Source organism: Glandiceps talaboti, chromosome 8 (genome assembly GCF_964340395.1).
Source record: "Glandiceps talaboti chromosome 8, keGlaTala1.1, whole genome shotgun sequence".
NCBI lineage: Eukaryota > Metazoa > Hemichordata > Enteropneusta > Spengelidae > Glandiceps > Glandiceps talaboti.
This window is the reverse complement of record NC_135556.1, coordinates 15,943,979-15,958,952: the sequence shown is the minus strand read 5'-3', so window position 1 is coordinate 15,958,952 and position 14,974 is coordinate 15,943,979. Positions and strand designations below refer to the sequence as shown.

The 14,974-nt window shown below is 37.0% G+C and overlaps 1 protein-coding gene across 1 annotated transcript in view; it reads right to left on the bottom strand.

The window, feature by feature from the left end:
• Positions 1-14,974, bottom strand: part of LOC144439262 (uncharacterized) — a 31,620-nt gene that overhangs the window by 3,040 nt on the left and 13,606 nt on the right. Inside the window, exons 6-11 of the mRNA XM_078128537.1 lie at positions 14,369-14,406; positions 13,206-13,680; positions 12,449-12,621; positions 11,716-11,979; positions 7,537-10,444; positions 6,932-7,036 (exon numbers count right to left, since the gene is read on the bottom strand). Of these exons, the coding sequence (XP_077984663.1) occupies positions 6,932-7,036; positions 7,537-10,444; positions 11,716-11,979; positions 12,449-12,621; positions 13,206-13,680; positions 14,369-14,406 (3,963 nt within the window). The remainder of the gene's footprint in view (positions 1-6,931; positions 7,037-7,536; positions 10,445-11,715; positions 11,980-12,448; positions 12,622-13,205; positions 13,681-14,368; positions 14,407-14,974) is intronic.

Here is a 14,974-nt window from a genome sequence, read left to right as displayed (position 1 = left end):
ATCAACAGCTTTTATAGTACATGTCACATGATGTGCACTCTGTTACGTTTAACGTATGTACTAATTTATTGTATGCAGTCTAAAGTTATAGCCTAATTACCAAGACTCATTAATTATAAAAATTATTTATTAACATGTTAGGTACATCAACAAACTTTATAGGACACAGACAATTTGTTATGGTTAATGTATTCATGAACGAATGGTATTGGAATTGAAGTATGCAGTCTTAAGATATAGCCTAATTACTGAAAGTCATTAATTATGCAAATTATTCATTAACACTAATATATCTCAAAATATAAATTTTTGACAAAAAACACAAATTTTAGGCGAACAATCTGTAACCTCAATTGGTGAAATCATTTCTGAATTCCACAAACTTTAATCTGTCAAGTGACACTATGGCATTTTCCTAGATTTTTCATATTTAAACTGCCCAATTTGCATATAAATGAACACACCAACTTTATTTGCATAGAATAAACTTACTAAGTAGTACCTAAGTATCGATATCAAAAGCCGAATGCAATATTTCCAAAATTATATTTTTTTAAAAACACCCCATTTATAATTTGCACAACTGTTTTCTCAGTGTGATGGATATACTACCAATTATAGCAAGAAACATCAGGGCTCAATTTTTCATTATTTTGATAGCAAAATGGGCTACTCTAATCTAAATTATCATGGTATGAATGTATCTAACAGACCGGACTATCACTTGCTTCATTTGGTAGCCCTCTTATTTGTAGTTTGTGGACACAGGAATATATGTACCCAGTAGCCCCAGTACATTGGACTACCACTTGCATCATTTGGTAGCCCAAAGAGAAACATTTTGTAGTACTACACAGTGGTTGTATTTGTCAAAACTACCACACGCTACACAGTGGTTGTATTGTTCAAAACTACCACATACTGCACAGTGGTTGTATTTGTCAAAACTACCACACACTACACAGTGGTTGTATTGTTCAAAACTACCACACACTACACAGTGGTTGTATTTGTCAAAACTACCACACACTACACAGTGGTTGTATTTGTCAAAACTACCACACACTACACAGTGGTTGTATTTGTCAAAACTACCACACACTACACAGTGGTTGTATTTGTCAAAACTATCACACACTACACAGTGGTTGTATTTGTTAAAACTATCACACACTACACAGTGGTTGTATTGTTCAAAACTACCACATACTACACAGTGGTTGTATTTGTTAAAACTACCACACACTACACAGTGGTTGTATTTGTCAAAACTACCACACACTACACAGTGGTTGTATTTGTCAAAACTACCACACACTACACAGTGGTTGTATTTGTCAAAACTATCACACACTACACAGTGGTTGTATTTGTCAAAACTACCACACACTACACAGTGGTTGTATTGTTCAAAACTACCACATACTACACAGTGGTTGTATTGTTCAAAACTATCACACACTACACAGTGGTTGTATTTGTTAAAACTACCACACACTACACAGTGGTTGTATTTGTCAAAACTATCACACACTACACAGTGGTTGTATTTGTCAAAACTATCACACACTACACAGTGGTTGTATTTGTTAAAACTATCACACACTACACAGTGGTTGTATTTGTTAAAACTATCACACACTACACAGTGGTTGTATTTGTTAAAACTACCACACACTACACAGTGGTTGTATTTGTCAAAACTATCACACACTACACAGTGGTTGTATTTGTTAAAACTACCACACACTACACAGTGGTTGTATTTGTTAAAACTACCACACACTACACAGTGGTTGTATTTGTTAAAACTATCATACACTACACAGTGGTTGTATTTGTTAAAACTATCACACACTACACAGTGGTTGTATTTGTCAAAACTATCACACGCTACACAGTGGTTGTATTTGTCAAAACTATCACACACTACACAATGGTTGTATTTGTCAAAACTATCACACACTACACAGTGGTTGTATTTGTCAAAACTATCACACACTACACAGTGGTTGTATTTGTTAAAACTATCATACACTACACAGTGGTTGTATTTGTCAAAACTACCACACACTACACAGTGGTTGTATTTGTCAAAACTATCACACACTACACAGTGGTTGTATTTGTTAAAACTATCACACACTACACAGTGGTTGTATTTGTTAAAACTATCACACACTACACAGTGGTTGTATTTGTTAAAACTACCACACACTACACAGTGGTTGTATTTGTCAAAACTATCACACACTACACAGTGGTTGTATTTGTTAAAACTACCACACACTACACAGTGGTTGTATTTGTTAAAACTACCACACACTACACAGTGGTTGTATTTGTTAAAACTATCATACACTACACAGTGGTTGTATTTGTTAAAACTATCACACACTACACAGTGGTTGTATTTGTCAAAACTATCACACGCTACACAGTGGTTGTATTTGTCAAAACTATCACACACTACACAGTGGTTGCATGTATTTGTCAAAACTATCACACACTACACAGTGGTTGTATTTGTTAAAACTATCACACACTACACAGTGGTTGTATTTGTTAAAACTACCACACACTACACAGTGGTTGTATTTGTCAAAACTACCACACACTACACAGTGGTTGTATTTGTCAAAACTACCACACACTACACAGTGGTTGTATTTGTCAAAACTATCACACACTACACAGTGGTTGTATTTGTCAAAACTATCACACACTACACAGTGGTTGCATGTATTTGTCAAAACGATCACACACTACACAGTGGTTGTATTTGTTAAAACTACCACACACTACACAGTGGTTGTATTTGTCAAAACTACCACACACTACACAGTGGTTGTATTTGTCAAAACTACCACACACTACACAGTGGTTGTATTTGTCAAAACTATCACACACTACACAGTGGTTGTATTTGTCAAAACTATCACACACTACACAGTGGTTGTATTTGTCAAAACTACCACACACTACACAGTGGTTGTATTTGTCAAAACTATCACACACTACACAGTGGTTTTATTTGTTAAAACTACCACACACTACACAGTGGTTGTATTTGTCAAAACTACCACACACTACACAGTGGTTGTATTTGTTAAAACTACCACACACTACACAGTGGTTGTAATTGTCAAAACTACCACACACTACACAGTGGTTGTATTTGTCAAAACTACCACACACTACACAGTGGTTGTATTTGTCAAAACTATCACACACTACACAGTGGTTGTATTTGTCAAAACTACCACACGCTACACAGTGGTTGTATTTGTCAAAACTACCACACGCTACACAGTGGTTGTATTTGTCAAAACTACCACACGCTACACCGGTTGTATTTGTTAAAACTACCACACACTACACAGTGGTTGTATTTGTCAAAACTACCACACACTACACAGTGGTTGTATTTGTCAAAACTACCACACGCTACACAGTGGTTATATTTGTCAAAACTACCACATGCTACACCGGTTGTATTTGTTAAAACTACCACACACTACACAGTGGTTGTATTTGTCAAAACTACCACACACTACACAGTGGTTGTATTGTTCAAAACTACCACACACTACACAGTGGTTGTATTTGTCAAAACTATCACACACTACACAGTGGTTGAATTTGTCAAAACTACCACACGCTACACCGGTTGTATTTGTTAAAACTACCATACACTACACAATGGTTGTATTTGTCAAAACTATCACACACTACACAGTGGCTTTATTTGTCAAAACTATCACACACTACACAGTGGTTGTATTTGTTAAAACTATCATACACTACACAGTGGTTGTATTTGTCAAAACTACCACACACTACACAGTGGTTGTATTTGTCAAAACTATCACACGCTACACAGTGGTTGTATTTGTCAAAACTACCACACGCTACACAGTGGCTTTATTTGTCAAAACTACCACACACTACACAGTGGTTGTATTTGTCAAAACTACCACACACTACACAGTGGTTGTATTTGTCAAAACTACCACACGGTACACAGTGGTTGTATTTGTCAAAACTATCACACACTACACAGTGGTTGCATGTATTTGTCAAAACTATCACACACTACACAGTGGTTGTATTTGTTAAAACTACCACACACAACACAGTGGTTGTATTTGTCAAAACTACCACACACTACACAGTGGTTGTATTTGTCAAAACTACCACACACTACACAGTGGTTGTATTTGTCAAAACTATCACACACTACACAGTGGTTGTATTTGTCAAAACTATCACACACTACACAGTGGTTGCATGTATTTGTCAAAACGATCACACACTACACAGTGGTTGTATTTGTTAAAACTACCACACACTACACAGTGGTTGTATTTGTCAAAACTACCACACACTACACAGTGGTTGTATTTGTCAAAACTACCACACACTACACAGTGGTTGTATTTGTCAAAACTATCACACACTACACAGTGGTTGTATTTGTCAAAACTATCACACACTACACAGTGGTTGTATTTGTCAAAACTACCACACACTACACAGTGGTTGTATTTGTTAAAACTACCACACACTACACAGTGGTTGTAATTGTCAAAACTACCACACACTACACAGTGGTTGTATTTGTCAAAACTACCACACACTACACAGTGGTTGTATTTGTCAAAACTATCACACACTACACAGTGGTTGTATTTGTCAAAACTACCACACGCTACACAGTGGTTGTATTTGTCAAAACTACCACACGCTACACAGTGGTTGTATTTGTCAAAACTACCACACGCTACACCGGTTGTATTTGTTAAAACTACCACACACTACACAGTGGTTGTATTTGTCAAAACTACCACACACTACACAGTGGTTGTATTTGTCAAAACTACCACACGCTACACAGTGGTTATATTTGTCAAAACTACCACATGCTACACCGGTTGTATTTGTTAAAACTACCACACACTACACAGTGGTTGTATTTGTCAAAACTACCACACACTACACAGTGGTTGTATTGTTCAAAACTACCACACACTACACAGTGGTTGTATTTGTCAAAACTATCACACACTACACAGTGGTTGAATTTGTCAAAACTACCACACGCTACACCGGTTGTATTTGTTAAAACTACCATACACTACACAATGGTTGTATTTGTCAAAACTATCACACACTACACAGTGGCTTTATTTGTCAAAACTATCACACACTACACAGTGGTTGTATTTGTTAAAACTATCATACACTACACAGTGGTTGTATTTGTCAAAACTACCACACACTACACAGTGGTTGTATTTGTCAAAACTATCACACGCTACACAGTGGTTGTATTTGTCAAAACTACCACACGCTACACAGTGGCTTTATTTGTCAAAACTACCACACACTACACAGTGGTTGTATTTGTCAAAACTACCACACACTACACAGTGGTTGTATTTGTCAAAACTACCACACGGTACACAGTGGTTGTATTTGTCAAAACTATCACACACTACACAGTGGCTTTGTCAAAACTACCACACACTACACAGTGGTTGTATTTGTCAAAACTACCACACACTACACAGTGGTTGTATTTGTCAAAACTACCACACGCTACACAGTGGTTGTATTTGTCAAAACTACCACACACTACACAGTGGTTGTATTTGTCAAAACTACCACACGCTACACTAGTTTTATTTGTTAAAACTACCACACACTACACAGTGGTTGTATTTGTCAAAACTATCACACGCTACACAGTGGTTGTATATGTCAAAACTACCACACGCTACACAGTGGTTGTATTTGTTAAAACTACCACACACTACACAGTGGTTGTATTTGTCAAAACTATCACACGCTACACAGTGGTTGTATATGTCAAAACTATCACACACTACACAGTGGTTGCATTTGTCAAAACTACCACACACTACACAGTGGTTGTATTTGTTAAAACTACCACACACTACACAGTGGTTGTATATGTCAAAACTACCACACGCTACACAGTGGTTGTATTTGTTAAAACTACCACATGCTACACAGTGGTTGTATTTGTTAAAACTACCACACGCTACACAGTGGTTGTATTTGTTAAAACTACCACACGCTACACAGTGGTTGTATTTGTTAAAACTACCACATGCTACACCGGTTGTATTTGTTAAAACTACCACACACTACACAGTGGTTGTATTTGTCAAAACTATCACACGCTACACAGTGGTTGCATTTGTCAAAACTACCACACACTACACAGTGGTTGTATTTGTCAAAACTAACGCACGCTACACCGGTTGTATTTGTTAAAACTACCACACACTACACAGTGGTTGTATTTGTCAACACTACCACACGCTACACAGTGGTTGTATTTGTTAAAACTATCACATGCTACACAGTGGTTGTATTTGTTAAAACTATCACACACTACACAGTGGTTGTATTTGTTAAAACTATCACACACTACACAGTGGTTGTATTTGTTAAAACTATCACACACTACACAGTGGTTGTATTTGTTAAAACTATCACACGCTACACAGTGGTTGTATTTGTCAAAACTACCACACACTACACATCCCAGTGGTTGTATTTGTCAAAACTACCACACGCTACACAGGGGTTGTATTTGTCAAAACTACCATGGTTGTGGACACAGTACAATGAATGTAACAGATTGGACTACCACCATAATGTTGGTTTCAAATGTAGAATTTTGGGATGAACTAAAATGGACCAAAATATCTACCTCAAATATCTGCAGCATGCAAATGGAAAAAATGAGACGGAATGAACAATGGAGAGAGAGAAATGGTTAAGTTGCTGATTATAAGTTATATACTTGTTTTAAACATGTGGAAAACTGGCAAACTGCATAACAGATAACCACTGAGCTTTAATGTAGAAAAATAACGACTGAACTGATATAACTTACATGCATGTGGCTTTGCATAATTGTTGTCCATCAGCACTGGTGGGTCATTCTCAGTCATGCTTTCCTGTTGAGAAGCTTCACCTAGTTCATTTTCATTCAACACAACTGTAAATAAGAATTGATATATGAAATAAGTATAAGTAGATGTCAACAGAAGAAACAGACACAAAAAAATCATTTATTTTAGGCTAACTAGAGTTTCCAATCCATTAAAACTGTGAGAACACAACAAATTCGTTCAAGAAATTTTGGTGGGAAGGTTTTTACTCCTGAAAGTGTTAATTTTGAAGGTTAAAGTCATGCATGCAATGCCACCTGGGAATCCCAAATATAACATTAATTTCCAGTGATGAGATTGAGATTTTTAAATCCCTACACTGAGTTCGCCAAATATAGTTTATGTGTACAGAAACAAAGCAACACAAAAAAATCTAAAACAATTATTGCAACTGACTTGTATTACTCATGAAGCCCACTATAGCAGCAAAATCAACATTGTGTGTGTGTGTGTGTGTGTGAAGTAAACAGTCTAAGTACATATTTAGTAAATTTTAAAGGTTAATTAAACATGTCCAGTAACTGCAATGAAATCAACATCAGCTTACCATCTGTTCCTATTTCATCTAGTGTTTTTCCTTTAAATATGTTCTGATCTCCTTGTTCCAGTGACAGAAGGAGTCTGCTGATTTTACACACCTGTAGCGTTGCTTGAGGTAGGCGGTAGTATTCTCTATGGACACCTATACGATGTCCAAGAAAGCCAGCAAGAATTTCCAATTCAGTGTCATTTAGATTAAGGAATTGTGAGATTGTGGCCACATGTTTTCGAAGATTAGTTGAGGTCAATCTCTCTGGACTTCTGGCACCACAACTAAATGCATAAAGTCGAAGACAATGACTTCCTCTGTGACACTCGAGGGAATCGTACTGCCTTGCAAACAGATATGGGTTGTTTGGGTGTACACCTGCTTCAGACCTTGTTTGACAAAGCAGGTCAACACAGGTTTTAATCTCAGGAGTTAACAAAACTGGCACATTTCGACCTCTTTTCCCTGGAATTTCTATCCTGGTGAAATGATTCAATAGTTTCCTCTCTAGTGGAGACAGACTTGCAGTTATTTCCTCATCTTCACCAGCTGACTGATTTTTGTTCTTTACATATGTGGTCAATAGCATCCGTGAGACCTCCCCTTCACGACGTCTGTTGAACAAGATCACTTGTGCCAGGGTTGCCTTGCACAACGACGACCATGATCCCTCAACCAAGGTTTTCTCTCTCAGATTTTTGGCAGTGTTTTGCATAATGTCCTGTAACCGATTCGTGAGTTTCACAATATCTTCTGTCAATGGTAACAGTTTAGTGTTGTTTGCTCTCCTTGCTTGAAGGGTATGTCCAGCATGGCTCGAGACTTTGTTTTCCCACTCAAGCCGATAGAGATCCATGAATCTGGTGGCCCTGTCTTCATCTGATTTGGACTCACTTTGGATTGAATGACTTATAACAATCTGGGCACAATCTTTAAGGTAATATCCAACTTTTAACCCAAGGGAGGGTGTGGTATATGTTGCTGCCTCTTCGTCATAACCAGCCATAGATCGTACTGCTTGTACAACTGTTTGAAACTTTGCTGGATGTATGCAGTCATCCAACTGCAAAATACTGCTGTCTATCTGCCGCATCTTGATTAATAGTCGGCCTAATGTTCTGATTCGTTCAGACACAAATGTCTTGTTCTTCTTCAGATGAGCATTTCGTTCATATGTCCTTGTAGCAAAATCCATAATCAACCGGTCATTTCTGGCAACCAAAGTGACATCATCTTGTCTCATGTTGGGCAAAACATTTTCAAGCATTAGTTTACTTGCACTGTCTGCTACAGGAAGTAAGTATGATGCTGCTTTCTGGAACCTTTTTCTCCCTACCATTTCATTGGTCTTTTCTTTGGCAAACTCACAGTTTTGCCAGTGTTTTCCTATCACTTTTTTTGAATAATATCCAAGACATGCTTTACAAGGTAAGTAGTCTGTGCCGTTTTTTTTAGAGTTTTGGGATGGTCTTTTGAATGGCATCACTTCCCCTCTTCCAGATTTTGCCACTTGGTAGTTATGGTGAAAGTTACCTTTATATTTGAGTTTTCTCAACATTTTCACACGCTCAAAGGAATCACAAGGAAAACTCAGAGCATGGGCCACATCAGTTTCCTTAGAATGTATGCGTGTAAAGTGGCGATAAAGATTTCCCATTTCCTTATGGCAGTACACGCAAAAGTGCTTTCTGTCCCATATTCTCTTTCCTGACATTGTTTTAGCTTTGGCATGCTTTACTGTCAATGCACTGCGAGTCCCTTCGTTTTTCCTTTTTACACTTGGTGTGAATAATTCTCCTTGCAATGATTCTGAACGGTCACTCTGCATATTTCCTTCTGATGTAGATGGATGATAATCTGGGTCACCGACACTGTCACCATCCAACTTACTGCAAACTTGATCAATTATATTCTTTAAGGCTGGTGTGGACATCTGATCTTGCAGTGATTCTGAAGAGTCACTCACTATGTCTTCTGAATCTGATTGAGGTGGATGATAATCTGGGTCATTGACACTGTCATCACCATCATGGTCACTGAAGATGTGATCACCATCACTGTAGATATCATTGGCTACAATAACGCTAGGATACAGGCTATTGTGAACAGTACCAGTGTCACCATCACTGCTCAATATCACTGAATTCACCAGGTTTGTGTCACCATCGCTGCTCAATATCACTGAATTCACCAGGTTTTCATCACAATTAGTGGCATCATCATAGGGATGAACTACCCCCACAGACAGGCACTTTAGTATCTCCATAGCATTTTCATTCTTATTTGAATCCATGGTTACACATTCTGTATCAGCTGGCACTATACCAGTGACTTCGTTGCTACAGGTAGTCACCATTTCCCTCAACTGTGATTCAATTTCTGAGCTGTTTGATTGTGGTAGTGGATGAACTGGATCTTCTATATTCAGTCTGTCTTTTTGAAACACAGAAGAGACTGCTTCAGTAATGGTACCATGGTTTGTCTTCCTAGAATTATGGGAGATAACTGATGTGCTCTGTATATAGGTATCCATTTCCACAGTTACAGCATTTTCCCTCTCATTTGAATCCATGGTTACACATTCTGGATCAGCTAGCTCATCTGTAAGCTCTTTTCCAGAGAAAGTCACTGTCATATTTTTGCCACAGAACTGGGCTTCTCCCACTGGTGATCCACTCTTTGACGAGTCACAGAATGATGAAAGTAGAGAATTGTCAGGATTTGATGAACTGCTTTCAGGAGGAGAATATGTTAATTCTTCTGAACAGACAGCATCTTCAGTAATATCAAGACGTTCCTTAACAGTATTGGACATTTCTAAGGCAGCCAAGGCATCATTTTTCCTGTCTTCATTACATTCTGTTATAATACCAGTGGTACAACTAGCTGTGTCAAGGCCTGAATCACCCACTACATCACAAGTGTTCTGAAAAAGATTCAAAGTCAATGAAGAATTATCTTTTTAAGCTACAGCACTGTCTGTAAAGGGTCACTCATCAAGTAAACCATTGGAATTGCACACACACACAAATATTTGTTTCCATTTCCTTGTGCATGGTAACAGGACAACTGCCCCCATACCACTGCCCCCGAATGAAAAAAACTTCTAAATACATTTAGAAATATGTGACAGCAAGCATTACAGATTAACCGAGTTTGTCATTCATAAAAGTCACAGTCAACAACTTACCGCCGCAATTTGCGTACATTATACCATAGACAAAGGATTGTCTATGATTATACTCACTACATTCACATGTTTTACTCTATTGTCATCTGTGATACTTGTTATGACAATTATAAAAGTCGGCATGATGCTTTAACTTACTGCCGTAATTCACGTACTTTATACTCACATTAACACGTTCTACTCTATTGTCTGTGATTATTGTTACGACAATTATAAAAGCCGGCATGATGATTTAACTTACCGCCATAATTCACATACTTTTTTAGTTTTTCACACCTAAATGATATATATTGCTTGCCAGTCACCAACATGGTCAGAGTGTTCTGCATCGTCTTGTCAGTCATTATTGAGTTTGTTCAAAGCGAGAGAAGAAAAACCAAGTTGATTTATGATGACTATGTCTAAGTGAAACAGAATGATACGACAAACTCGGTTAATCTATAATACTTGCTGTCACATTTTTCTATATGCATTGAAGTGTTTTTTTCATGGGGGCAATTGTCTGGGGGCAGTTGTGCAATTGTCCTAGAATCCTCGCACACAGTACTTACCCCCCCCCCCCCCCCCCATCAAAACGTACAATGCACACAAGTCATGTAATTAGTGCCAAGATGGCAAGGTGATGCCATGTTTCAGAAAAATGATATTTTAAGAACTTTTCTGATTTTCCATTCATAGTACCAACCTAATTTGCAGTGAATATCAAATGCCTTACAAAAAACTTTTACACACAACCCATTCAGACAGATCTGATAAACATCACATGACTACTCTTTCAAGCATTAACATATAAACACTTTGAAACTTATATCTGACCAAGATTCAGATCATACTTAAGTCACGTCCTAGATGCCCTTTAAATACCCTAAATATAGAAAAGCTTATAACAGGCTTCACTAAAACCAGTTCAGTGCAAATTATTTTCCCCTAGGCAAATCATTTCAAATAAACTATCCATTTGATTTGATTTGAAAAGACATGAAAATGCTAAAATTTCTGTGACTCACCACTGTTGCTGTGTGTTCATATAATGATTGAATATGAAGGAAGTTTTGAAGGCACTCTCCACTCAGAGGTCTTTCTTTTGGGTCAGCAGCAAGCATTTTATCAATCAATACCTTGAACTCTGGAAATGCACAAACACGTTCAATGTTGTAGCAGCCTTTTATGATGTTTTCTCTGAGGCCATTTAAATCTTCACTATAAGGGGAAGTCGACTGGAAAGGGTGATGTCCTCTGGTCATAATGTAGTACAACACACAGCCAGCAACCTGACAGAGATGTGAACTTAATTAGCTTGATTTAAGTAATAATCATACCACTTTATGCTGAGAACTAAAAATACTCTTGTTTGAAGATATACTTACTCAACTAGAAGAAGAAAATGTATTGATCGATACAATATGGAATATATAAATGTTCAACGAAACTAAGTGACTACATATGTATGCCATTGTGGGTTATCCTTGTACCAAATTTGAAACAAATCATTCCAGGCATGTCTGAGAAATTTATGGCTCTGGACAAACACATGCATGCACAGACAGACGGATGGATGGATGGAACCCAATCCATAAGTCTGAATTCCGGACTTTGTCTGGCGTGGACTAACAAAATTTCAGCACCAAATTGATACATATATGCCTGGGTTCCAGTCTACCAGTACATCAAGTCTGGTGGAAATTAAAAAATGTTGTACATCACATTTAAGAATTGTATTCAAACATGAATATGTATTACCTGGATATCGGTTGATTTCCTGTATTGAAAGGCGCATCCAGAGAGGAATGATAAACATGTTTCAGAAGCCATCCATGCACATGTACCTGCAATGCATGTTGTCAGTGTTGTTCTCCCAAAGTTAAGACGTTTGCTTATACCAAAATCACTGATATTTAACTTCCCAGAAATATCTACAGAGACAAAACATTTTGAAAAACAGTTAGCTGTAAGAAACTACAACCATTATTTTGTACTCTTACTGTGGCAAACATTAATGTGACAATGTACAATTATAAATACTGTCCCATCATTTGAAAACAACCTTGCAGACCAATGAGTGTAAACTTTACAATAATATTGAAAATCAAAAACTGCTAAGTTTAACACTTTATGGTATTGTATATGATGGTACTAGACAAGTATACAAACGTGTCACTAAAAAACTGCATTAAATCAATGGCACAAGTTTGAAAGAAATCAGTCCACTCATATCCAAATGCTGCCTCTGCAGTGTACATGAAAAAATCATGACAAAATAGCCGACTGGTGGCCATATTGGATCGTATCATGAAATTATTTGTTATGCAAGTGTAAGCCGCAGTGTATTGTTCTTGTGTCAAGTTTGAGATGAATCAGTTCAGTCATGTCTGAGAAATGACACCAGACGCACAGACACACGCACACACGGATGGACGGACAGAGCCCAATCTATAAGTCTACCAAGTCACTTTGTGGCTTCTGATAACTAGCATAGCTAGGACAGCTTTTTACTCACCTATTAGAAGATTCTCTGGTTTTATATCTCTGTGTATAATTCCAATTCTGTGCAGCTCATTCAAACCAGTCAAGAAGTCCTTACATAATGATAGACATTTGACTGTGGTCAGATCAGTGATTGGCAAGTCACTTGAAAATTTCTTCTCTATTAACTCGCACACATTGCCTTCACACAATGGAGTAATTAGATAAGTGAAATCATCATCTTCTTCTACATGAATCTGTGGCAAAACATTGTCAAGAGCAGGTACACTTTTGTCAGATAACAGTCTGAAAATTGCCAATTCATCACATTGAACTACATCACTCTCAATTCGTTTGATGGCCACTGCATGTTCATTTTTGTATAATCCCAGGAAGACTTTTGCCCTTCCAGCTGCAATGAGACTGCTTTTGCAATATTTAATTGTATTTACTTCTTTCAAACTTGAAACTTTTCGAAGAAATGTGATTTTTTCACTCCATCTTCCACCCTGCAATAAATCAAAAGAAGAAAACACAGTTTTAAAGGACCACAAAATGTCATGTACCATGTGATATATCATGGTTGATTTCACTGTTAATTGATTATGTGCTAAATATTGCAAACACCACAGTAGGTGAATACCCAGCCATTAAGTGTGTGGATGCAGGGTAGCTATTGAACACCTTATTATTATGTATTCTGTGCCAAATGAAGTTAAAGCCTACATAAATTTAATTAATCATTTTCTAATGGTCTACAAATCTATAGATACATTAATATATAAGGACATACTAGCTGTCATATCTACTTTGTAATCAATATTTACTATTATTTAAGATCTGCCATGTGACAGGTTGAATTACCTCCCTAAAATATTGCTTTGATACATTAACTTCCCAAACAGTGACAAAACCCTAGTTCAACTCCTGACACCTTTTAAGTCTTTCAAACATAAAACTAGTCAGAAAAAAAGAAATCATACCCACAATACATTATCAAATGTTCAAGAAAATTTCGAAGATTTTATAGTAAGTGAAGTATTTATATCACTCAAAATTTACTACTTAATTCATAGTTCTATATGATAATGTGTGGGGAAAAAGCCTGGACTATTACATAATTCATGATAAAGCCAGCAATTACCCATGTTTGAGTATTACAGTATAGAAAACTTCAAATTGTCAGAGAGAACTTACCTTCACAGGGTATGGCCCGCTAGGCAAAATGTGATAACCTAATAAAATGAAAACAAATAATGTTATATATAACTATACATGCACATGCCAAACAAACTAAAGATTCTTTATGAAGCATTTTGGAAGACATAGCATTACCTTTCCACTCTGAAATCTATTTAAATGGTGAAGTATAATATTTGTTGTACATACTACATATACAGCTACTTTGCTTTTAGCAACTAAGGTAATAAAATTACTACTTTGAAATATGGTGTGTGATCAGTACCTAGTATTACTACCATTTTTAAGGTATAGCTTACACACATCAGGACCCTATGGGGAAAGTCGCTAAGTACTAAAGTGTCTCCTGTCAAGTACGTAACTATTAAACTCATGCATTTAAATCATGATGTTTGAAATTGAGAGGTTATACAGTACAAGCCACAAAAATGAAACAGTAATGTACTGACACTGTGCAGTATGGTTGAAGTACTGTACACTATGCTACAGTACGGTATGGATACGGTACTGTACGTTTAAAATCCTATTGTCTAACATGGTTTCGATAAGGTCAGTTCAGTGCAAATATTGCATATAGTTTGAACTGGATGACTTCAAGGCATC